The sequence below is a fragment of the Panthera onca genome, chromosome E3 (assembly GCF_046562875.1).
Source record: "Panthera onca isolate mPanOnc1 chromosome E3, mPanOnc1 haplotype 2, whole genome shotgun sequence".
Classification (NCBI taxonomy): Eukaryota; Metazoa; Chordata; class Mammalia; order Carnivora; family Felidae; genus Panthera; species Panthera onca.
Window position 1 is genome coordinate 18,008,201 of NC_138354.1, and position 25,079 is coordinate 18,033,279.

A 25,079-nucleotide genomic window follows, 5' to 3' on the forward strand; every position below is an offset into this window, starting at 1 on the left:
AAGTTTATTTATTTTGAGAGAGAGAGAGAGCACAAGTTGGGGGGGGGGGAGGGGGCAAAGAGAGAGGGAGACAGTGAACCCCAAGCAGGCTCCACACGATCAGGGCAAAGCCCAAGGTGAGGCTCCAACTCATTAACTGCAAGATCATGACCTGAGCTGAAATCAAGAGTTGGATGTTTAACTGAGCCACCCAGGCACCCTGAATAGGCAATTTGTAAGAGAAACTATAACTGGTCAAAAAGTGGATATAATGAGAAATATGTAAATTAGAGTAAAAGAAAAACGGGATACTATTTATTTATTTCCCATCACATTGGCAAAAAACAAAAAAGAATTTGAGTTTGAGAATATTGAGTGCTGGAGAAAATTTAGGGAAATTTTCATCTCACATGATGATGTTTAGAGTGTAAATTAGTAGAGTTTTTGTTTAAAGCCCCAAAGCTAAGGACAGCATGTGTTTGAAACACTGCCCCACATTCTAAAAATAGCTGCAGACATGGGGCACCTGGGTGACTCAGTCAGTTGAGCATATGACTCTTGATTTCAGCTCAGGTCACGGGATCGAGCCCCAAATTGGTCTCCGTGCTGAGTATGGAGCCTGCTAAAGATTCTCTCTCTCTCTCTGCCCTTCTCCCCTGTTTGTGCTCTCATTCTCTCTAAAATTAAAAAAATGTCATATTCATGTAGAATATAACATCATTTATATAGAAAGAATAGCATAATACTGTATATTTTCTGTGAAACATATATACGTACAGGAAATCCTAGAAAACTACTCACCAAATTGACAACAGACATTATTTCTAATGAGGGAGGAAGAGAAGAAATTAGGAATGGGGAGGGGAGGGGAACATGGTTGAAGAAATTTCCCCTTGTCTGTAAGATACTCTTAAGTATATTTGTGCATTATTTTTTTTAATTTTTAAAAATAATTTTAAGAATTCACATCCCTGAGGATCTAGATCCCAACAGCCAATACAAATGCAAAAGTTTGTGAACATCTCTTATTTAATCTCAAAAATTCATGTCAATTCTGTACTCCATAATATGTTTGTTTTATTTGAGAAACTTAACAGGTGAGCATAGGGGAAGGGAAGGAAAAATAAGATAAAAACAGAGAGGGAGGCAAAACATAAAAGACTCGTAAATACAGAGGACAAACTGAGGGTTGATGGTGGAGAAATTGGATGATGGGCATTAAGGAGGGCACTTCTTGGGTGCTCACTTCGGCAGCACATATACTAAACAAAAAAAGGGGGGGTACTTGTTGGGATGAGCACTGGGTGTTGTATGTAAGTGATGAATCACTGGATCCTATTCCTGAAGCCAAGACTATACTGTATGTTAACTAACTTGAGAATAGAAGTATATATATGTTTGTTTTAATACGAACCTGATGTCTGCAATGTTTACTTATTGGTTAAATTACACAACTTTCTCACCACCACCATACCAAGAATAATAATAATCTTGGCGCACTTGGGTGGCTTAGTCGATTAAGCGTCGGACTTCGGCTCAGGTCACGATCTCACCATCCGTGAGTTCAAGCCCTGTGTCAGGCTCTGTGCTGACAGCTGGGAGCCTGGAGCTTACTTCAGATTGTGTCTCCCTCTCTCTCTGCCTCTCTCCCACTCACACTCTGTCTGTCTGTCTCTCTCTCTCTCTCTCTCTCTCTCTCAAAAATAAACATTTTTTTAAAAAAAGAATAATAATCTTGGTGTAAAGTTGATACTCTAAGATTCATCATGTACCTGTGGATTTGGGTCTTTCATGGTATATCATCATGTTCTCAGGGGTTACTTGAACTTCGGGGAAAGAGGCAACAGAGCCTGGTCAGGCATTTGTCATTGTGAAGCCTAGTGCTGTGAGGACACATATCAAATACCAAGCTCTTGATAAAGGGTTTTCCTTGCAGTCTAGCATGGCCTTGACGGGTGCCAGTTTGTTCTTGTACACAAGGAAGTCACGAGGCTCAGGAAACCTCTCAGCAGCCAGTTGCTCTGGATTTCCAGAGTCTCCATGAGCGGGGAGTACTAAAGGAGAAGATTCTGATCTTTTGAGACACAAGTGCAGGGGGGACCCAGTTCTGGTTTCCCATTTTACCTTCCAACATCACCAGGGAGATTCTGGATGGGTCAGGTGGCCACCACTCAAAAAGGAACGTTCTAACTAGGCAAAGTTTCCCACAAACTTGCCCCATCATGACAGCCTTTGCCTCAGGGACCCCCTCTCTCACTCAGGCAGCCACAGACCATGTCACAACGTCACTTCCCTCAATGCACAAGCTCAAGCCAGGGTAACCTTATGTAGAAGGAACCTGTGGAGGGTGTGAGAAGAAATTTTCCTGATAGAACTCCAACAAAGGGGAGCAAAGACTGAGGGCAGCAGCTGAAGAGCTGTGACAGCCATCCCATAGGCTGCTCCCGGCAGTAACAGAGCATGGCAGGGACACAAAGGCAGGCCCCTTCTGAGCACACGCAGGCTCCTTGCACAGGTAGCTTGTAGAGAAACCCCCACAACTACTGAGGACACTGCCACCCAACCTTCCTGCTGTCTCTCCTTCACTCAGGGCCAGACTGGCATCACAATCTGACAGCCCCATTTGCTCCCACATGGGCATCTTCCTTCATAAAATCCTTGCACATTTAATGCTGTCTTGACATCTGTTTCTCAAAGTACCCAATTCCTCAGAAAGTAGCTTTGGGCTCTTGGACATCACCAGCTCATGACAGGGAGTGCAATGGAATGCACCTTGCAAAGACGTGCTGAGGTCAAGAGAGGATAGGAGAAGGTGGTTTGGGGGAAATTCCTGTAGGGTGAGTGAGAGGCAAAAGGCATTCCTAACAGATAGTTGTGTGCTTTGGTGCTGCAGGGACCCCAGGAGTTCAGTAGGGCCAGAGTGAATATGCATGCAGGAAAGTGGCACAAGATGAGGCTGGAGAATAGCAGGGTATCTCAGATGCTGGGCCAAATATCTAGGGCTTTTTCTTGCAGGCAGCAAGGAGTTTTTGAAAGTTTTGAGCAACTGGATCATAGGACAACATTTGTGTTTTTAGAAAGATTAAATGGGTCGGGGCGCCTGGGTGACTCAGTCGGTTGGGCGTCCGACTTCGGCTCAGGTCATGATCTCATGGTCCATGAGTTCGAGCCCCGTGTCAGGCTCTGTGCTGACAGCTCAGAGCCTGGAGCCTGCTTCAGATTCTGTGTGTCTCTCTCTCTGACCCTCCCCGTTCATGCTCTGTCTCTCTCTGCCTCAAAAATAAATAAACGTTAAAAAAAATTAAAGAAATATTAAATGGGTCAAGAATGAAAGCCAGGTGGACAATAGGCGATAGGTCATTTGTCTTTCACACAGATTTAATGGGGAAAGAGTCTGAATATAATCATCTCTATTAATGCCACTGGATTTCACAGCCAACTAACCCTTTTATTTTACTTTCTATCATGAAACAACTTCTCAAATTAATCCTTTCTCCCCAGACCTATTCCTCTGGGAGACACAGCCAGAACTGAGGCCTCCCTTATCCTACCCACTTTCTTTTCTCTCTAACCCCCAAGAAAATTCCCATATTGGCACCAGTTTCCAGGACTCCCCAGGCCCTTTCACACATCAGCAGCAGCATCCCTGACCTGGGAGAGCAAATGGCCCCACACCATCATCTTCTCTCATGACAGGAGGGGCAGTAGCCTCTAATCCCACGTGCCTGAGTCCCCCAAGGCCCCTCCAAGTAAGAGGGACTCTCTGGGTGTCAGTGGTTACTCCAGAGTCCAAGAAATGGGCCTTTGAGCTAAAACCAAAGAATGTGTGAACCAGGAAGTAAGCAGTGAGGGGCCAATGGGTGGAGGGATAGGGGAATAGCTTTCTATTCTCCACAAGCAGCAGGGCCCAGGCTGGAGTTAACATCAGGCTTTTCCTCTTGGTTGGCAACTTGGGGTATTTCTTCAACGTCCAAGACACTCAGTAAATATATTCCAGAGGCAGAGAGAAATAGTTGGGGGTCAGTTTATTCACTCAGCATGGGCTCTGGCAGTTTTCAAATGGCTGTCGATCTCCAGAGGAATATATTGTGGTTTTCCTATGCCTGAGAGCTGATAGTTATCGATAACTGACTCCGTATAACGGAAGCTGATTGAACAGACCAGTGTCTTAAGTCAGCAGTTCTCCAGGTGACCCCACTTGTAACCTGCAGCAAGAGCATCACCCTAGGAACTTGTTACAAAAACTAAATTTTGGTCTGCCGCCAGACCTAGTGAACCAGAAACTCAACACTCTGCTTTAACAAGTCACTGTTACATGCTTTGAAAATGTGGTTTTGATGCCTGGCCAAGTTGGAGAACCACTAAGTGAAAGATCTTTCTGTATGGTGAATCTGGAACCCCTGCCCCAAGGCCACCAAGAAGGAGGGGAATGTGAGGTGAATGTGAGGGGTTCCTTGCTCTACAGAGTTCTTCAGTCCCCCTTCCCCCATATTCCTGCCCTTTTCACTCCTCCCCTGAACTTCAATTTCTTCCTGGAATCCTTGGGCTTCCTGGTTCCCAAACTGGAATTTCCTCACTGACCTGACTTTAGATCTTCCTTCCCCACAGCCACCCAGCCCCTGAAACCCTTAACTTCTCAGAAATTTTGGAGTCCCGAGTTCCCAGTCCCCAACCCCCTTGGCCCTGCCTTCAGCCCTCGCAACCTGTCCCCTGCCCACCCATCTCCTTCCAGGCCTGCAGGACCCTGCGCCCCTCCCCAATCCGGCAGGCAGCTCAGGCCTCCTCACCATCAGGCCCCACAAGCAGCAGCGGCTGAGCATTTTTGCCCTTGTCGTGCCAGCACACGTCAAAGAAGGGGTACACAGGCCCCGGCAGGCGCTCGTGGAAAGCAAAGAGCTGCTCGAGGGCGTCAGCGTTGCTGGCATCATAAAAGGAGAGGATGCCATCGCCAAAGCTCAGGTAGATCCCAATGCGCAACGGCCGCCTCTCCGGGGTGCGCAGCGCGCGCGGTTCCTTGGCTTCGACATGCGCCTCCAGGATCTTGCCTTCGCGTAGCCCCAGCAGCCAGAGGCCCTGCGAGGGCACAGCGTGCAGCCGGCCTCGGCGGCTGGCCTGGGCCAAGATCACGCCTAGTGCCCAGCGTGGCTTATCGCCCACTTCCACCTCCCAGTAGTGCTCGCCATCAGACAGCAGCTGGTGTGCCACCACCGCCACGGCCTTGTCGAACTGGCACGGGTCCTCTCCGGCCGGGGGCGCCTTCTGGTCCAAGCACTCCACGCGGCGGCCGGAGGGAGACACCACCAAGCTCGGGTGGGCTGTGCTCGGGTCAAAGGTCAGTTCCTTCATAGCTGCCAGGGGAAGAGTGGTCAGACCCCTACATGTTTGCCTCCTGTGAGCTTCTCCCAACCAATTTAGGGGCCTGTCTGCTCTAATCCCCCCAATATCTTTGGTTAGTGAGCCCCTTCCTCTCTGCTTCTGGCCTGGGCCAAAGACTGTACCTCTCTGAGCTTCAGTCTGCTCAGCTGAAAAACAAAGCCATAACTGACTCCCTCCACAGTAGGAAGGCATTTAAGTCAGTATCTGAGGCCCAGGTCACAAAGCAGGAGAGAGTCAGGAAGCCTGGTCCTAGGTCAGTCCCCACCTCACCCAGCTGTGTGACTTCAGTCAGTCTTGAGCCAGTCTCCAGGCCTTAGTCTTGCCTTGGATAAAACAGAACCCGCCTCCATTCCCACTTCCCCTCAAGGCAGTTAGGGCTGAACCAGCCATGTATATGAGTCCTGGAGTTCTACAATCTATGGCACCTCCCAGCAATCTGGCTCTCACGGAAAGGAAGCAGAGAGCCCTTGGGCCTCCCCAGCCACAGGCCACCAGAGTCAGTGTCTGGCCCTAGCCAGTCCCCCAGGGTGCCAGCAATGCAGATCCTCAGCCTCCAACTAGCAGGGATTATCATCTCCACTGTCCAGAAGGGGCAGGAACTGACCAGGGATCACCAAGGCTCAACCCCCAGCCCTAGCCTCCCCTCCTTGCCGGCAGCAGCAGCTTTCTAGTAGGCAGAGTCCTCCCCATGTCAGTCACCCACCCATAAACCCCATGCCCTCAAAGTTCTTTCTCTGAGCACATGTTACAAGGGTTCAGGGGAAACCCCAGAAGTAACGGGGCAATGGGGACCTTCTTTGATGACTTCCCCAAGTTGGGACTGAGGCTTCTCTGTGTGTAGCTGGAGCCTCCCCTCAACCACACAGTTACAAACAGAAACCCGGAGATAGCACCTCCCAGTACCTGGCATCAGAGCCCGGAACATCTTCCTCCACACCTGGAATTTGAAGTCGTCTGAGATGACAGGAAGCTGGATGTCCAGCCGGGCAGGCGGTGGTGATTCCGCCAGGATCTTCTGTAGCCTGGAGCGGGGAGGGAAAGGTGGGGGGAGGTGTCTGTGGGGGGACTTCCTGGAGGAGGCATGGGGTGGGGGTGGGGGGGACAAGAGATGTTATCCCAAAGAGAGGAGGACAGGGGCCATGGTGTGGAGTCCCAGGATCTCTCCTGCATCATACCCTGCCCTAACACTCTGTCAGAGTTTCAGTTTGGAAAGACAAAAATGTTCTGGAGAGAGGTGGTGGCAACATACTTAATGCCGCTGGAACTAAAATGTACACTAAAAAGAAAAAATAGTTAAAATGGAAAATTTTATATCATGCATATTATACCGTAATTTTTTTTTAAGAAGAACCTTTTGTTGGGATAAGGTCCACACTCCTCAGCCCTTCAGTCTGCTCCCATCTACCACACCGACTTTGTCTTCTCTCCCTCTTACCAGTCTTGTCACCTGCTGTTCCCTCTGCCTGTAGCACCTCTTCCCCCAGCTCTTCACCTCTCCTTGTCAATCCTCCAGTGGCCCATCAAATGTGCACTCTACTGGGAAGCCTGCCCCGGCCACCCCTTTCCTGCCACACAGCACTAAGCTGTGTCCCTGCCCACATCTGTCCCCAGCGCCAGTCTGGGAGGTGCCTGAGGAGAAGGACCAGGTCAGGTTCCTTTCTGTGCTCAACGCAAATGCAGGGAGATCAAGGTGGACAGAATGGAGGTGTGTGAGCTTCCTGTGGTTAGAGGGTGGGCCGGCCAGTGTCCCTGAAGACTAGGGCAATTTGGGAAAAGGGGAAGGGCCAAGTTGGTCTCACCTGCTGGTCACCAGGCAGTATTTCTAGAAAGAGAGAAAAAGAGAATGGAGGTGAAGCAGGCAGGGGAGACACTGGGGACTTACGAGAATGGGTGGACCAGCAGGAATGCTGAGTGTGGTGTCAGGAAGACTCAGAAAAGCCCAAAGAAACCCAGAATTCAAAGCCAACCCTAGCCCTTTACCTCTGTGTGAATTAAAAAAATGTACCCCGCCTTCTTCAAGAAACCAATTCCCGGGCGCCTGAGTGGCTCAGTTGGTTAGGCGACCAACTTCGGCTCAGGTCATGATCTCACAATTCGTGAGTTTGAGCCCCGCGTCGGGCTCTGTGCTGACAGCTCAGAGACTGGAGCCTGCTTCGGATTCTGTGTCTCCCTCTCTTTCTGTGCCTCCTCTCTCTCTCTCTCTCTCTCTCTCTCTCTCTCTCTCAAAAATAAATAAACATTAAAAATTTTAAAAAAGAAGAAAACGATTCCACCTGGTAGAAGATTGTCCAAATAAATACACAAACCTCCAATGTCTATGACAGGAATGGTGCCCACTAAGATTCAGTGTCTGTGCAGCATCTAGCCTAAACAACCATAACAGCAGTCCTGGGGCCCACCCCTCCTTGATGCATGACCCTGACTCTGTCCCTGTCCCTCTCTGGGTCCTGAACTCTGGTTGAGAGGCAGAAAGGGAAGGTCATCCAGTGCTCACCATGAGGAACTCAGTCTGTGGCTTGTCCGCCACCTCCTCCAGCACCTTCTCCATCTGCCGTAACTGCTCCAGGTAGGAGTTCAGGCTCCCCAGCTCCCGCCGCAAGGCAACCCCTGCCTCACCCCGCACGCGCTCTGCCTCACGGTCCAAGGAGCCCTCCAGTGCAGCCAGGAACACCCGCATCTTGCCCAGCTGCTCCCCGACAGCCCCCCGGAACTGACGCACCGTCTCCTGTGGGAGCGGACAGGCAAAATCCGTTGGCTGGGACCCCCAGCCTGGATGCCCAGTCCCCAGGGTCTGCCATGCTGAGCCCCTCACCTCCACCTCCAACAGCTGATGTTCCAGCACAGCCACACTCTTCTCCTTGCGCATACACGCCTCCTGCAACTGCATCTTCTGCTGTGGCAGCTGCGTCTGGGGGGGATGAGGCATAAAGAAGTGATGCTGCTGTCGCCCCCCCCCCCAACCAAACCCTCACCTCCCACCCTAAACCTGCCATCTCTGGCTCAGCCTCAATGCCAGCTCCTCCTCCAGCCAGGCTAACATCTTACCATTCCCCAAACTCATGTGCAGATCTTGCCAATGTCTAGAATGCTTACCCTCCCATTGTGTATTTAAGGAAGTCCCCCATGGCCTTGCCTTCCCTGATCCCACCCTTCAGCAGTCAGCACCCCTAGCACAGGTCTTTGTGAGAGTGCAAACACAAATGTGGGGTCCTCCACCAAACAGGGGTGCAGTGGTGGCACACAGCAGGCTTCACAGGGTGAGTGTAGGTTGTATGAAGAAGAAATACGGCCTCCCCCTCTCCCTGGGCTTTACCCTATCCTTAAAAGCAGAACATTAGCAAAACACCCCAATCGGCCTTCCTGCACACCTGAGGGCTGTGGCAATTTAATAAAAATGTCTGCTGCGTTGGGGCACCTGGCTGTCTCAGTCAATAGATCATGAGACTCTTGGATCTCCAGGGTCGTGAGGTCCAGCCCCACCTTGGGGGATAAATGTTACCAAAAAAAAAAAAAAAAAAAGTCTGCTGTATCAGCCAATTAAACACATCTGTAGGTCTGTCAGTTGGTGAGTGCTGAAACGCAAGTGTAGGGAAACTCCTAATAGCTCCAGCCAAAGTCATTTTTCTCCACAAGGAGAATCTGATGGCTCCAGTCCTGCTTCCATGGCTTCCAGCCTCAGTTTCCTCTTTTGCAGAATGTGAGCAGTCACCCTCACCTCACCTGTGGTTATGACAAATTGGCGGCCTTCTCCCCACTCCCCCTAAGGGAAACTGAGAGACTTTCTAGGCTCTATCTGCGCATGAGTCCACGGCTGGCGGTAGCCCCAGGATTGGACCATGGAGACCATGGTCACCTGGCCAGGCGCCAGGTCCGTCTCCTTCCTGGGACGCCCTCCTGGGCAACAGCCCCGCCTGCACAGGACAGAGAGGGCCTGGTGGCTCTCAGCATGGAGCCGTCAGAGGTTCAGAGGAGGCAGGGCTAAGCCATGAGGCAGAAGTGCGACCAGATCCCCTGACTCCCGATGTGCTCAAGAAGTTCAAACTGAAGCGAGGGGAGGAGCCGCTCCCGGAAGGCTTTCAGAACATCCCGCCCGGGTCGCTGGGCCGCTGGGCCTCGACGTGCTGTGATCTCACCTACAAGCTGGACACCCTCTGCCGCGAGGACTATGAGCTCAAGGCAGTCCTGCTGCGCGACATCGGTATGCAAGAAGAGACCGCAAGGTTTCAGGGGATGGCGTGAGTCCCGGCAGATCCCATTCGACCACTCTTGAGTCCTGAGGACACATGGTCTGTGGACCCAGTCCCTCTTCGTCGCCAGGGACCCAGGCATTCAGCCATGCCCCAGCCTTCCTGTCTCCCTCCTCCTTCAGACTTCTTCCTGGCGTCCCTTCTTCAGAATTCCTGCCAGCCCCTCCACGCGGCCAGGGCATACCCTGGCAGGAATGTATCCTGCCCCACCTGCCCCTTCGAGGCTCCTGGGTCACCTGGTGCTCTGTTCCATTTCGCAGACTCTATTCTCTCTTTGCAGATCTCTCTCTCCCTCTCTCTCTTTCGACCAGATTGGGAGTTCTGGGGTTAACAGCAAAGGTGAGCCTGGATTAGGAAGGCTCCTGGGAAGAGGAAGTTCCTGCACTGATCTAGGGGACCACCAGTCAGCACTGAACAGAACTGGGCAAGGCAGGAGCTGGAAGAATGGTGAGGCTGGTTCCCTGGAGGAGTCTGGAAGCCTCGAATATCAGCCTGAGGAGGTGGTCTACCCTTTTTAGAAGTCTGGGGGCCTGGGGTGCATGAGTGGCTCAGTCAGTTAAGCGTTAGACTTCTGCTCAGGTCATGATCTCAGGTTTATGGGTTGAGTCCTGCACGAGGCACTCTACTGTCAGCACAGAGCCCGCCAGCTTCGGATACTGTGCCCACCCCCACCCTCACCCCACCCCCCTGCTTCTCTCTCTCTCTCTCTGTCTGAAAAATAAACATAGAAGGAGGAGGAGGAGGAAGAGGAAGAGGAGGAGGGGGAGGAGGAGGAGGAGGAGGAGGAAGAAGAAGAAGAAGAAGAAGAAGAAGAAGAAGAAGAAGAAGAAGAAGGAGGAGGAGGAGAGGAGAAGGAGGAGGAGGAAGAGGAAGTCGTCGTCTGGGGACCAAACAGAATCCATGCAGTGCAATGCTGATGTTTGTGGGCAAAGATAATCCGCAGAATCCCACCCAACTCCTCATTCAGGAGAAGACAATGGCAGCTTCACTGCGGGGGAGTAAGGATCGCTGCCTGCCTCCAGAACCCGCCTCTTCCAGCTCCCCACAGCTGTCCTTTATTCTTCCACAGCCCAACAAATGCTTCATGACACCTTGGGGGGCCTGTGTAGACACATACTCTCCCTCAGCTACATGCCCTCAGATGTGGCACACGTCTGACATGGACGAACCAGCGTGAGCCTGCGTCTCTGTTTGCTAATGTCTGGGTGTCTTTTCTGGGCACCCGTGGCAATTGCAAACCTTGGGGTGCCCACAATTGTGTGTGGGCTCTGGAAGCGTTCAAGACTTCCAGCTCCATCTAGAAAAACAACCTGGTTTGGGGTCTCGGTGCCAAAGGGGGCCTGCGCACAGACCTGCGTTGCCCTCCCCGCCAGATATTGTGACCCTTAGGCCCACACAAGTTTTGCAGCTCCGAGGAGAACGTGGGCGAAGTAGCCTAGCCGCCTCAGCCGGAGGCCCCCAGCCGCCTGACCTGGCCCCAAGCCCCGCCCATCTAGTCATTTCCTCCCGGGCCTCCACCCAACTCGGCTTGGAGGCGGTGGCCCCCGCGTCTCTGGGCGCGCTCCAGTAGCTAAACCCGGAAAATCTACGTTTGGGCCGCAGCCCCTGAGCGCCTCCTCCAGGCTCCTGGCTCGGCCCCGGCAGGCTCCGCCTTCAGCGCCTCAGCCCGCATTCCCGAGCGGCCTCGCCCCGCCCGCGTCCCCCGAAACTCCAGGCGCCCAGGGCCCTGAAGCTCAGAATCCAGGTCAATGCAGTGACCTCCAGATCGGCCAAACTCCGCTCCAGCCAACAACCTCGTCCCACACCGGTCCCCGCCACCGCCCCCCACTGCCGCCTGAGGCCTCCCGAGCCCCGCACCTTGAGGCGCGCATGGGCTTCGGCGGCGGGGAGCAGGCGGTGGCCGCGGTGCGAACCGAGCGAGGCGCACACGCCGCACACGAGCGCGCGGTCCTGCTCGCAGTAGATGCTGAGCGGGTCTAGGTGCTCCTCGCAGTGGCCCTGCGGCACCTGCGCCAGCCCCTCCACCAGGCGCGCCAGCTGCAGGTTGGTGCTGAGCGCCTGTGGCCGCGTGAGTGCCTGGCAGCACGGGCAGGGCACAGTGCCGTCCGCCGCCGGCTCCCCTGCCACGCGGCTCAGGCAGGCTCGGCAGAAGCTGTGGCCACACTCGGCCGTCACAGGCGCGTCAAACAGCTGCAGGCACAGCGGGCAGGACAGCTCCTGGTGCAGGAGACCGGGCGCGGCCGACATGACGGACCTGAGGAGAGGAGGGGTCAGTCAGGGAGGCTCCGCGGAGCCGCGAGCTAGGCCCGGCCCCAGACCCAGACAGGGGGGATCCCCAGCCTATAAAGACCCCACATCTCATACACAAAAGGACTCTAGTTCTGGGCAAGGGGGAAGAGGGACTCAGTTTCAATCCCCAAAGCAGCCTCAGCTGCATTTCTCAGCTTCAGTCCCCAAAATTGCTTCTAAGAGGGACCTTGTCTCAATCCCAGGTCCTAAACCCGAGTTCCGGTTGCAGTCTTACCCACTGTCCTTCCCTGTCTTAACCCCAGGCCTCAGCCCCAGCCCCAAATTCCCCAGAGCCCCCAGGCCCTACCATTCTTTCACTCACCTCTCCAGAACCCCCAGCCCTCCCCTCCCCCACATCTCCAGGCCTCCCGAGGACCCATAGGACTCACAGGTCTGGATGGAGATCTTGGGCAAAAAGAGACTCCCAGGAGGCCCGGTCAAGGTCAGGCCTAACCTTACAGGGAGTCAAAGCTGTGTCTGAAGACAAGCAAGGGGCAAGCCGCAAACTCAGAGCAAGGACGGGAACTCACAGGGGCAGCTAACAGTGGACACCACCGGGAAGGCACACAGTGAATAATGGACAGACCCTCCCAGACTGAGCCCTGGCCCCAGGACTATATTTAGCTGCCCTGCCCACCCCTTCCCATCACTTCTGGAAACCGTTCTAAAAGTGAGGACTGAGTGGTCAGGGGACAAGCATCACATGTCAAGGCCACCTGTCCTGGCCCATCCCACTGTCCCTTCCCCGGCTCAGCCTGAAGCCAGAAATCACAACCAGCAGGGAGGCAGGGCCTGTCATACCACAGAAAAAAAAAAAAAAAAAAAAAAAACCAGGAACATGTTTGGGAGGAGTCTCTCCTTTCTCCTCCACCCCCACCTCCACACTCTCTAGCCTCCCCCTTCCCTGCCTGTGGTCCCTCCCCAGTTTGTCACCCACTTACTCCCCAAGTTTATGGCTCTCCAAGATCACACTGCAGGAGGACAGGACTTCAGCCCACCGTGAAAGCTTTTCTTCCTCCAGACTTGAGGAGAAAGGCTTTTCCCTGCTGGCCTTTCCAGTGCCCAGCAGAATCCCTGGGGCAAAGCCGGCTTCCCTAAGTGCTTGGAAAATGAATGTTAGAGGGACAGTTGAATAAATTAATGAACTGAATCCAGGGCCTGCAGCCGAGAAGTTGATTCTGCCCTGAGAGCTTCAGGCCTTTACATGCTTAGCCTTCGATTCTCAGTTTACGTATCATTCAGAATGAAAACCAAAGTCCTCACTGTGCCCTTCAAGGCCCTGTGTTACTCTTCTCTCACCCCTCCCCACCTGCTCACTCCAGCCTTGGCCTTTGGGCTTGCTGTCCCCTCTGCCTGGAACACTCTTTCAAACCCCTGTACAGCTGGTTTCTTTCCTGTTCTGCCTCAGTTCATTACCTGGTGTCACCTTTTCAGTGAGGCTTTTCCTAACTCCTTGATTTTAAATCTCACATTTCCCTTGCCTGTTCTATTTTCCCCCATAAAATTTATTACCATCTGACAAGCAACATTTTACTTATTGGCTCTTGAAAGTCTGATTCCTCCTACTGGAATATAAATTTTTTACACTGCTTGTCTCCAACCTAGAATAAAGTGTGTACACACTGCACGTACACAATAAATACTCAATGAATGAATAAACACACAAGCTCACTGGGTCCTTTTCTTTTGGCCTCGCAGTCACTTTCTCTCAGCTTTTCCCTGTATTTGTTCATTTCTCCCTCAATGGCATTCTGTCTTAATCTGAGTTCCTGCTTATGTTTCAGTCTTAATCTCCCCTTTGGACTCTCTTTTTGCCTCTTGGGTTTTTAATGTTCATTTTTATTAATTTTATCCCAAATGTGCACATGAGGTGTTCTTTAATAAGAAGAGACAGAGTTATTAAATATCTCCCAGCAAGCAGTAAATGTCCTGTGCCATAGGATGATGGGATGAGAGCCAGGTCAATTTTCCCATGAGGGTAGCCAGACACCTTATAGGTGAGCAACAAGGAAGAATTCCTTTCAAGGAGTAGAAATCAACTGTTCCCCTACCCTCCTTGAAGATCTTTTTATTGCAACTCTTTGCCAAGTAAATAAATCTCCCCAGAAGCCAGGTAGATCCCTGCCCATCTCAGCTCATCTTTTGTTTGATTGTTTTTATTTACTTATTTTTAATTTCAAGAATATATTTTATTTAACCTAATGTATCCAAGATACTATCATTTGACATGTAACCAGTTTGAAAATTATTAATGTGGGGCATCCTACTGACATAGACCATGCAACTCTTGATTTCAGGGTAGTGAGTTTAAGCCCTATATTGGGCATAGAGCTAACTTTAAAAAAAATTTATTGGAGTGCCTGGATGGCTCAATCAGTTAAGCGTCCGACCCTTGATTTCAGCTCAGGTCATGATCTTATGGTTCATGAGTTCAAGCCCCATGTCTCTGTGCTAACAGCTTGGAGCCTGCTTGGGATTCTCTCTCTGCCCCTCCCCTACTCTGTCTCTCTCTCTCTCTCTCTCTCTCTCTCTCAAAAATAAATAAATTTTTAAAAAATATATTAATGGAGAGTACCTGGGTGGCTCAGTAGGTTAAGCATCTGACTTCAGTTCAGGTCATGATCTCACAGCTCATGGGTTCGAGCCCCATGTCGGGCTCTGTGCTGACAGCTCAGAGCCTGGAGACTGCTTCAGATTCTGTGCCCCCCTCTCTCTCTGTACCTTCCCCGCTCACACTCTCTCAAAAAATAAACATTAAAAAAAATTAATTAACGAAATATTTTACATTCTCTTTTTCATACTAAGTCTTTGAAATCAAGTGTGTATATTACACGTAGGGCAAATCTCATTTCAGAATAGCCTCATTTCAGGTGCTCAAGAGCCACATGTTTATAGTGGCTATCAAATGGGATAGCACAGCTCTATAATCTCAATGATCTTATAATAGATGAATATTAAAGATTGTCTTATTAAGCCTTGTTGATTAACTATAGATTTGTGCTTATGTGCTTGATCAAAATCCTAGGAAAATGCAGAATTTAGGGAGAAAAAAGAACTCTGTTATTTAAGCAGGGCATTCTTGTATTTGTCACCCTACAAAAGTTTTATTTATGAACTGAAACTCCCATTCCTTTTAATAATTTGTTAAATCCCAAAGCAGTGTCCAGATAAACAATGAATTGCAGTCTCAAAAGCATAAGTAAACCTTAAATATGACAAGTCTTTGAACTTGTCTCCAAGCTCTGAGGCTCATTTTTTCTTGAATACTTCAAGTGCTTGCATGTTACATGCTGGCCCACTTAGGAACATACCCCAGGCTTCCTGGCACCTCAGAGGCTTAACCTAGGAACATTATACAGGCTATAATCATTTAGGCCTCTCCTTTTGGATCATAGCAATTGACTACACAGATGACTACAGATTTTACCCTCAGGGTATTGAAAAGTCTCAAGAAGCTACCAGGGCTTTTTATGAGAATGCTGAGAAACCCAGGGAAGTTTGATTTCCCCAAACAGGGGCAGGGGGGGAAGGGGGGGTGGAACAAGAGCATATCTGGAGCTGGTCTCTAAAACCACAAACCACTTTACTTCCACTCAAAAGTCAAGAGGCCCCTGCATGGCTCAGTCGGTTAGGTATTCGACTCTGGCTCAGGTCATGATCACTCAGCTCGTGAGTTCAAGCCCTGCATCCGGCTCTGTGTTGACAGCTCAGAGCCTGGGGCCTGCTTCAGATTCTGGGTCTCCCTCTCTCTCTCCCCCTCCCCCATTCACACTCTGTCTCTTTCTCAAAAATAAAAATAAAAAGTCAACATACTGAATATAGATCTCACCTGGAGTTTTCAACACTGCCAGGCTGAGGCTAAAGGTTTTGGTCAATAGGAGTTGGTGCCCAGGACAAGGAGGACAGTCAACTCAATCCCTCTTCATAAATGGGCCAGATTTGACAATGTACACATTGGTTGTCTACAGCAGTTTGGAGGATAAGAAGGGGCCAGGAACAAACAATATCTAGAGGAGGAAGAAGTAAGGACTTGTATGGCTAACCCTAAGAAGCTCTGTGAGGTCCCTGGGGCCCAGAGCTCAGAGGGGACAGATTTCAGCTTGCCCTAAGGGGGAGCTTCCCAATAGCTGAAGTCATAAATGCCATCGGAGGTAAGACCTCCTTGTATTGGATAAATGCAGAAAGAAGGCAGAAATCCCCCAATCAGGGCCAGAGCAGAAGCAGGTCCTGAATGCTGATATCACAGACTCATGCTGGGCGTCCCCAGGAAGATCGCCTGCCTCTCTGGGCTCCAACACCTTCAGCCACAATATAAGGATACATAGGATAATAATACCATCCCTGTAGGGTTGTTATGAGGATTAAACCAGATATTATATTAAAACGCCAGGGACAGTATGCTGGCACCCAGGGGCTTAGGAGGCAGTGACTGCCACCACCAGGCTCAAATCTTGACTCTGCTCTTTCCTCATGTGACTTTGGGCAAGTCATTTAACCTGATTTTCTCATTTATAAAATGGGAATCATGTAAGGATTTTTATTAAGACTCTTGGATTGTTATGAAGATTCAACAAGCTAATTCATATAAAGCGCTCAGAACGATGTCAGGCCCATAGGAAATGTTCAGTAAACATTGGCTATTGATATTACAATTATTATTACTAAGTATTCCAATGAATCTTCCCTACAACCCTGTAAGGCCAATAACATCATCCCTACTCCAGAGACTGGGGGAAGTGAGGCTCAGAAACCTTAACAATGACAAAATCACGCCATTTGCAACTATATGGATGGAACTGGAGGGTATTGTGCTAAGCGAAATTAGTCAGAGAAAGACAAATATCATATGACTTCACTCATGTGAGGACTTTAAGATACAAAACAGATGAATATAAGGGAAGGGAAGCAAAAATAATATAAAAACAGGGAGGGGACAAAACATAAGAGACTCTTAAATATGGAGAACAAACAAAGGGTTACTGGGGAGGTTGTGGGAAAGGGGGTGGGCTAAATGGGTAAGGGGCAGTAAGGAATCCACTCCTGAAATCATTGTTGCACTATATGCTAACTAACTTGGATGTAAATTTTAAAAAATAAATTAAAAAAAAAAATGACAAAATCACCTACCATGTGCCAGGCCTGTTCCAAGTACTTTACCATTCTTAATCCATTTATAACCTCATAACTTCATTTATAACCTTGCAACACCCCAGCATTGTTCCTATTTTACAAGGAGGCAATGAGGCACAAGATTAATAATGTTCTAGCAGTCTATGGTCCTTCTGGCTGCAGAAGAAGCAATCTGGTTCCAGCAATCAAAGGTCACTTTTGTTGGGGGGGGTGGGGGGAGCACACCCAGGAGGCACCTTACCAGTACCAATAGCTCTGGCTCTAGTCCAGGGGGCAAGGGTGGGCCTGAGGTAAGACCTGGAGGTTCTTTCCTGCCAGAGATCAAAGCTCAGAGCTCTCTTTGAGCACTTCCCCCAGAAAAGGAGGTATTGAGGGAGAAGAGATTATCATGGCTTCCCAGAGAAATCCTCACCTATTCCTCACCTCCCCAGATGGAAATCACCCTGACAAGTAGGCTCTGCCTTTATCTCCGTGGGGGACCCTGGCCAAGTCATTGCCCTACTTCAGGGTCCTGATTCCCTACGGGCTGATGAGGTGAATGCATTAATGTTACAGATCGCAGACCTCAGAGAGGGGCTGTGACCTCCCTAAGTCACACAGCTAAGAGAGGATCTGGGAATTGAATCTGAGTGGGTCTGACACCACTCATTTCCTGCTTTTCCCACTATTCCACAATCTTTTGAATGTACTAGTTCTAGAGCTTTCTGCAAAAAGGAGGAAGTTAATATCATTATTATAACATCTGCCCTCCATATTTGTGGACAGTCCAAAGGAGGAATAAATTTCCATATACATAATCTCTCCAAGCCATTTATCAATTTTTGAGGAGAGTGAGACTTTTAGGACTTTTAGGTGGTTGGAATTTGGGCCTATGGGTCAGATGGTTCAATCTGTGTTTCCTCGTTTACTACCACTGTCAGCTTCCAGAGTAATTTTATTATTTCTTAATTCTTAAATTTTAATTAATTAATTTCTTAATTAAAATTTCTAAATTAAAAAATTAATTTCTTAAATTTTATTATTTCTTGGAAAAAGTGACTACTCTGAAAAATTCAGTTTTCTCCTCCGTAAAGCAGGATAAATACATACAGCTCACAGGACTGTTTGGAGGTTTAAATGATATCATGTATGTTAAGTGCTTAGCACAATGCCTAGAACATAGTAAATTCCAAAGAATGGAAGTTGTTATTACAATTATTACTGCCTCCCACCAGCACTTACCATGTGGTTGTACATCTAGTAGATGCTTAATACATCTTAGAGTAAAATAGATTCTCCAAAAACTTTGTTCCTTTCTGAGTTCACATCCACCTGCCAAAAAGTGTCCTTATTCTCACTGAGCTCCAGCCTGAAACCACTGGAAGGAGCGAGACTTCCAGTTCTAGGAGAGGAATAGTTGTTTTTCCAGCCCCTCCTCTCCTTCCCTATGACATCACACCAAAAGGCTAACACTTGCTCTGAGACGTTGGGTGAAAATCACAGCCTGGATCTTCTGTGTCCCAGTCAGAATGTGTGTGCAAGCAAAAACATGACTGGGGTTGGACACCAAGAACAAGCTGGGCTCAAAAGGGTCCTGGGTAGTCACATGTAGGAACAAGGGAAGGACAAAATGTCACACCACCATGACACACATCCTCAATCTGATCACCTCCAAAAAAGCCAATTGTGAGAAGCCCACCCTCTACTCCTAGTCACAACTCATACTCCCCCAGAAGCAATTTCCTGCAGCCACACAGTTTCCATTGAAATATGTTACATGGAGGGGGCACCTGGGTGGCTCAGTCAGTTAAGGTCTGACTTCAGCTCAGGTCATGATCTCAAGGTTCATGAGTCTGAGCCCTGCATGGGGCTCTCTCTGCTGTCAACGCAGAGCCTGCTTCGGATCCTCTGTGTCCCTCTCTATCTGCCCCTCCCCATCCCTGGTCTCACCTGCGCACTCTCTCTCTCAAAAATAAAATAAACACTAAAAAAAAAAAAAAAAAAGGAATATGTTACATTAAGTTTACTTAAAGCCAAGGCCATCCCATCCAAACAGGGGTTTAAGAGATACAGTCAAATGGCCATGTGGTCAAGAGGATCCCTGCTCTATGTAGGGGTTGAATCAGGCAATCGTTTTTAAAATTCCATGGTTCAAAAATCCAAAGCATTAAAGATTCTAACAAATGTGAAAGGAGCAGGTTTCTATGATTCTAGATTCCAGAATTCTTTTGTCATTCTATAAAAGCGTATAATGGCTAGAACTATGCCAAGCCCTGTGGTAGGTACCAGGGACCACAGAGGGTCCTCAAGGAGCTCTCACTCTGGTGGAAAAACAGAGGGAACAGACACACTGTATGATAAAGGCATCATAAAGGCATCCTGCAGATACGTAAAGGAATAATTAGTTTTGTGCAGAGACGACAGAAAAAACAGGGAAGAGTAGACAGAGGACAAATTCAGAAGCTAGACAGACAAGCTATATGATCCCCTCAGCTATATGACTTTGGGCAAGTCCTTCGACCTCTCTGAGCTTCAGTCTTCTCACCTGTAAAATGGAGCTACTAGCCCCTGTCCCAAGGGGATTGTTGTCAGGATTAGAAATAACGTATGATCACAACCTAAAGCGGTTCTCAAAATTTTATTATTTCTTTGAAAAAGTGACTACTGATGAATGTTGGGACAAGCAGGAACTCATCAAGCAGACCAGATGGGAAAAGAGGCCAAGCAGAGAACAGGTGCTGCATGTGGAGAGAAGTCCAGAGGCCAAAAAGATAGAAGGTACAGCTGAGGAGGTTAGCAAGGGCCTTGAAGGCCAAGCTGAGGAGCTTGGACTTGATTCTGAGGACACTAGGGAGTCACAGAGTTCTGAGCAAGAGGGGTAAGATCAGTGTGTAGGCTGGGAAGATGTAGCCTTTGGGCCACAGTGTACAAAATGAGTTGGAGGGGCGCCTAGGTAACTCAGTCGGTCAAGCCTCCAACTCTGACTCTTGATTTCAACTCAGGTCATGATCTCACAGTCCTGAGATCAAGCCCCAAATAGGGCTCCTCATTGAGCATGGTGCCTGTTTGGGATTCTCTCTCTCCCTCTATCTGCCCCTCCCCCACTCTCTCCCATGCTCGTACTCTCAAAATAAACATTTTTTAAAAATGAGTTGGATATTCTGAAAAGATAAAGACCAGTGAGGAAGAACAATAATAAACAGCCATAAGTCAGGTGGCTCAGTCAGACTCTTGATTTTGACTCAGGTCATGACCTCACTACTCGTGAGATGGAGCCCCATGCTGCATTGAGGAACCTGCTTGGGATTGTCTCTCTCCCTCTCTCTGCCCGTCCCCTGCTCACTTTGCTCACTTTGCTCACTTCCCCTCCCTCTCTCTCTCTCTCTCTCTCTCTCTCTCTCTCTCAAAATAAATAAAATTAAACTTTAAAAAATAAAAAATAGGGGCAACTGAGTGGTTCAGTCATTTAAGCATCTGACTTCAGGTCATGATCTCGTGGCTTATGGGTTCTAGCTTCATGTCGGGTTCTGTGCTGACCACTCGAAGCCTGGAGCCTGCTTCAGATTCTGTGTCTCCCTCTCCCTCTGCCCCTCCCCCATTAACACTCTATCTCCCTCTCTCTCTCTCTCAAAAATAAATATTTAAAAAATACAATACAATAAATAAAATAAACAGCCATCAGCCAAGGAACACTGGCTATTGGGCCACAAGTGCCAGCCATGGCACATAATAATGGCACATAATACACCCAGACCATGTGAGTGCAACATGCACAAGGATGGAGAATGGACCCTGCTACTGTGCTGGAAGGTCTTGAACACAACGTGTTGCAGGTAACAATGGCCTCATTTATCCCTTCATTCAGCGAGTCATCACTGAGCGTCTACTAGGTACTCTTGATGCTGGGGATTCGGCAATGAACAAGACAAGACAAGGTCCCTGACCTCACTGAGCTCACATTCTGATGGGGAGATGGATGTCCAATAAATGAATAAATGTACATGTCAGGGTCACATCAGTAAAAGGAAAGGTGATTGTTACAACCCAATTGAAATGGAAAAATGAAGGATTCCAACATCCACCTAAGAAGGAGAGCCAGGATTCAAACTAGGAACTGTACAGCTTCAAGTCCATGGTCTTTTAGCTCCTAGCAGCTGCCTCCCTTTGAACATTTAGATGCAAAGCACACCCTCCAGTTACCAGTATCCTCCTTTTAGCCACAAGGCCCTTCATTCATTACTGATTCCACAAAGATTTATCGAACAACCATCATAGGCCAAGCGCTGTCTTAGACGCTGTGGATATAAGTGTCTGCACAAGCATGATTTACAGACTGGCAAAGAAGACTGATGCTAAACAAATCCACATAATTACAATTTAGTCACAATTGCTATGAGAGCAGGTGTTATGAACTAGTCTGGGAGGGATTCCAAACCTGGCCTTCCAGAGGAAGTGACATTTAACTGGAGTCCTAAAGTCTCAAGAATTTATAAGGCAAAGAGTGAAGAAAGACTTCCAGAGACAGGGAACAACACATGAAAGGCTTGTAGAAGCAAAGGAGTCTGGCACATTTGAAGAACTGAGGGGCCAATACGGTTGAAACTCAGAGATGGAGGGAGAGCAGGGTGTGACACAAGACAAGGCTAGTGAGGTCTGCGGGCACCAGACCAGAAGGGCCTTCCCAGACACAGTAAAGGCAACTTAAAGATTTGGGGCATAGCTTGGGCTCCAATGCCTATCCATGCCACCTTTCATTTGCTCTTCTAGATCAAGCCCCCTGGGCCCAGAGTGGCTCTCCACCTATGACTTTCCCTCATGAATTTTCTCAACTATTCATCACAAGTGTCTCATCATCACTTCCCTAGAAATTCAGCTCCTGAGACTAAATCCTGGCTGCCCCAGCATTCGGCAAGGTTTGAGAGGCCATCAGGTAGCCCATGTTACGCTGGAATACTTACTAAGTGGATGCGTGTTATCCCATTTTACAGATAAGGAAACTGAGGCACATACAGAAAAAGCACACACAGCTATTCTCTACCCCTTTTTTTACATCTCATTTCTCCCCAGCATGTGGGATTTGGTAAGCTACATGGTTCTGGATGTTAGGGTTCTATGATTCTAAAGATTCTATGACACGTAAGAGAGGATGTTAAGATTCAGGGAAACGTGGAGATTTTAGCGTTCTAGAATTCCAAGATTCTAAGACTTGGTGCTTCAAAAACCCAGGTTCCTGGTCGGTGCTAGCTACTGCAAACCTGGAGATGCAGGCGCTACCCCATGAGCCCCTCTCTTTGCCAGGTCTCACCTCGCGAATCAGCTGGAGGATGCGATCCTGACGCCCCCCAATGGCCAGGCTACAGTCTGCAGGCCTTGGTGTGTAGGAACCAATGGGGTAGTCCGGCACTCTGTGCCCCAGGGTATCGGGCGGGGGCAAAGGCAGTTATTGGGAGAAGGCGGGGAGTTCCAGGTCCCGCCCCGGAGCAGACTTCCTGGTCCGCAGACAATCCAGGAGAGCGACTGCAGCAGGGGACCCGAGAGCCATGGGGTGCACTCGCGACGCCATCCTGGACGCACTGGAGAACCTGACTGCAGAGGAGTTCAAGAAGTTCAAGCTGAAGCTGCTTTCAGTGCCCCTGCGCGAAGGCTATGGGCGCATCCCGCGGGGGCCCCTGCTGTCCATGGACGCCATGGACCTCACAGACAAGCTGGTCTCTTCCTATCTGGAAGAGTACGGCGCAGAGCTCACGGCGCTTGTGCTGCGCGACATTGGCATGAAAGAGCTATCAGAGCGGCTGCAGCAGATCACGCGCAAAGGTGAGCACTCTCCCTCCACGCTCTGGAGGGGCCCCAATCGCTGGGCCTCCTACATGCCCACACTACACCACCCCCACTCGAACGTTTGCCCCTTTGGGTTCTTTCGCTTTCTGTTCCTCCTACGGACTAAAATTGCAAAAACTCCTCCTCCTGACGACCTGTGCTTGGCCCTGATCTTGGCTTCTTGACCAAGGGGCCCCTGCCAGAGACTGGAGATAAGGTAGGAGGCAAAGGGGACCACTTGACTACTTTCCTTACAGACCAGGCAGCCGCACCTGCTGGGATCCAGGATTCTCACCTGAAGGCAGCCAAGCCAGGTGAGGCCTCCACACCCAACCTTTCCAGCCACACCCCACCACACACCCCACCCCTGCAGGCCTGCAGCTGTATCCCACAGCCAGGAACACTGAAGAAGGCTGGGCCCTACCCTTCCCACTCACCTACATGCCCCTTTGGCCACCTCTGGTGGGAGGGGGTTCAGGGGAGGGAGAGATCAACAAAACAGGCCCCAGTATCTGCCCTGGGAACTGGCTCATCTTTTTTCCTCCATCCTGCCCCCAGCAATGCACTTTGTGGACCAGCACCGGATGGCCCTTATCACACGGGTCACAGATGTGGACGGGGTGCTGGATGCCCTGTACGGAAAGGTCCTGACAGAGGAGCTGTACCAGGCAGTGCGAGCAGAGCCCACCAATGCACTGAAGATGAGGAAACTCTTCAGCTTCACTCCAGCCTGGAACGTGACCTGCAAAGATCTGCTCCTTCAGGCTCTGAGGGACACCCAGCCCTACCTGGTGCTTGACCTGGAGCAAAGCTGAGGTATCTTCGCCAGCAGTGGCCCCATGTACAACCCCTGGCAGTTCCAGCCAACTTACCCCATATGATTTTTCTTATGCATAATAGAGGAAAATCCAGCTCGTACTTGTGTGTTTTTCCTACTCCCAGCCTGAAGGTACATGCAGAGCTAAGCTACTTTATAAATGCCACAGAGGCCAAGTGAAGGCCTGTTCCTAGGGCAGCCGGCTCCCCAAACACTTCATCCTTCCTGCCTCAGTCACCATGAAATACCCCCTCATTTACCATTTGGTAGCTCCTCCAGTGCTCTTCAGAGTCTGTCCTTGAGGTCATAGTTAGCCCTGCGGCCAAGGTCTAAAAGTTAAGAGAGGTGTGTACAAAGGGTCTGGAACTGAAACGGGTTGGCCTTGTCAGAGACATTTATCAGCAGACTAGCCTACAATAGCTTCTTTCATGTTTTCCTTTGGGAAAAAAATACTGTAAAATTAGAGCACTTTACAAGGGCAGAGACAGAGTATCCACTAAACAGGATAGAATGGGGCACCTGGGTGACTCAGTTAAGCATCTAACTCTTGATTTTGGCTCAGGTAACGATCTTACAGTTCATGAGTTTTGAGCCCCATGTTACTCTGCACTGACTGCATGAAGCCTGCTTAGGATTCTGTCTCCTTCTGTCTGCCCCTCCCCTGCACACACACACTCAGGCACGCTCTCTCAAAAATAAACATTAAAAAAAAAAAAAACAAAAAAACAGAAGAACACAAGAAATCAAGCATAATTCTAGGGTTCCTTCTGGGACTGGCACGGCCTTCAGCAGGCTTAATTGCCCCCTCTGTTCCCTCCCCACCTTGGAGGAAGGGGTTAAAGATTACACTTTGCCCAGAAAACATGCCAACCACAAAAGCAAGACTTTGGAAGTGAGTTCTAATAGCCATTTCTTCTCTTCATTGAATTTTTGCCTACAGAGGAACATATATTTTTCTCTAGGAAACCACACTTAAGGAGCCTTCTTCAAAGGCTGTCAGGGAACCAGGATCCTAGAACTACACCCTAAGTACACATTGCACCCAAATTCTGGCTTTGAGACAGGATGGGGGAGGTTAAGCACAACAACAGGCTGGCACACCAGCCCAGTATCCCATTCTTAGGGGTTAGATCATCAGACACAGGATCCAGATATGCGGGTACAATGTGGCTGCTTCTGTACCACTCACAATGATACACGAGTTCACAATGAAAAGCTGTGCAGACTACACTCTGAATACCCTCACCTAGAAGGACACAAGAACTCCCTCAGAGGTGTGTGCACAATATCCTGAACAGTCTGTATTAACATGTCCCTATCCTGATCTACTGGATCACCAGAGCAACAAGAGAAAGCAAGTACGTAGTTGGCTATAAGAAGCTACCAAGCTAAGATGTGGCCTCTGTCAGGGCCACCCAGTCACATGGGACTGACTGTTCCTAATG

At 49.5% G+C, this 25,079-nt stretch overlaps 2 protein-coding genes across 4 annotated transcripts; one reads left to right on the forward strand and one right to left on the reverse strand.

The window, feature by feature from the left end:
* Positions 1–1,031: 1,031 nt before the first annotated feature.
* Positions 1,032–22,475, reverse strand: TRIM72 (tripartite motif containing 72). Of its 3 annotated transcripts, none has more exons than XM_060649068.3 (7): positions 22,306–22,475; positions 11,460–11,856; positions 8,168–8,263; positions 7,850–8,080; positions 7,155–7,177; positions 6,259–6,377; positions 1,032–5,327 (listed from the first exon to the last, which is right to left on the reverse strand). In XM_060649068.3, the coding sequence occupies exons 2-7, from the start codon at positions 11,847–11,849 to the stop codon at positions 4,753–4,755; spliced, it is 1,434 nt and encodes a 477-aa protein (XP_060505051.1). In that variant the 5' UTR covers positions 11,850–11,856; positions 22,306–22,475; the 3' UTR covers positions 1,032–4,752. The 3 variants fall into 3 exon arrangements, with proteins under 3 accessions (XP_060505051.1, XP_060505049.1, XP_060505050.1); XM_060649066.3 differs by lacking the exon at positions 22,306–22,475 and adding an exon at positions 12,281–12,547; XM_060649067.3 differs by lacking the exon at positions 22,306–22,475 and adding an exon at positions 12,422–12,546.
* On the forward strand, positions 22,471–23,735 carry LOC132689371 (apoptosis-associated speck-like protein containing a CARD). The gene is made up of 3 exons (XM_060649069.2): positions 22,471–22,814; positions 23,075–23,131; positions 23,376–23,735. Exons 1-3 carry the CDS (start codon positions 22,541–22,543, stop codon positions 23,630–23,632), a joined length of 588 nt encoding a protein of 195 aa, XP_060505052.1. The 5' UTR covers positions 22,471–22,540; the 3' UTR covers positions 23,633–23,735.
* Positions 23,736–25,079: the final 1,344 nt, after the last annotated feature.

What these genes read in the sequence shown, in the direction of transcription:
- LOC132689371 (XM_060649069.2), top strand. Translation starts at nt 22,541, where the DNA reads ATGGGGTGCACTCGCGACGCCATCCTGGACGCACTGGAGAACCTGACT. An exon ending in GCAGCAGATCACGCGCAAAG is followed by an intron (nt 22,815 to 23,074) that starts GTGAGCACTCTC and finishes CTTTCCTTACAG; the next exon opens with ACCAGGCAGCCGCACCTGCT. An exon ending in CCTGAAGGCAGCCAAGCCAG is followed by an intron (nt 23,132 to 23,375) that starts GTGAGGCCTCCA and finishes TCCTGCCCCCAG; the next exon opens with CAATGCACTTTGTGGACCAG.
- TRIM72 (XM_060649068.3), bottom strand. Translation starts at nt 11,849, where the DNA reads ATGTCGGCCGCGCCCGGTCTCCTGCACCAGGAGCTGTCCTGCCCGCTG. An exon ending in ATCAGCTGTTGGAGGTGGAG is followed by an intron (nt 8,081 to 8,167) that starts GTGAGGGGCTCA and finishes CCGCTCCCACAG; the next exon opens with GAGACGGTGCGTCAGTTCCG. An exon ending in TACTGCCTGGTGACCAGCAG is followed by an intron (nt 6,378 to 7,154) that starts GTGAGACCAACT and finishes TCCCCGCTCCAG; the next exon opens with GCTACAGAAGATCCTGGCGG.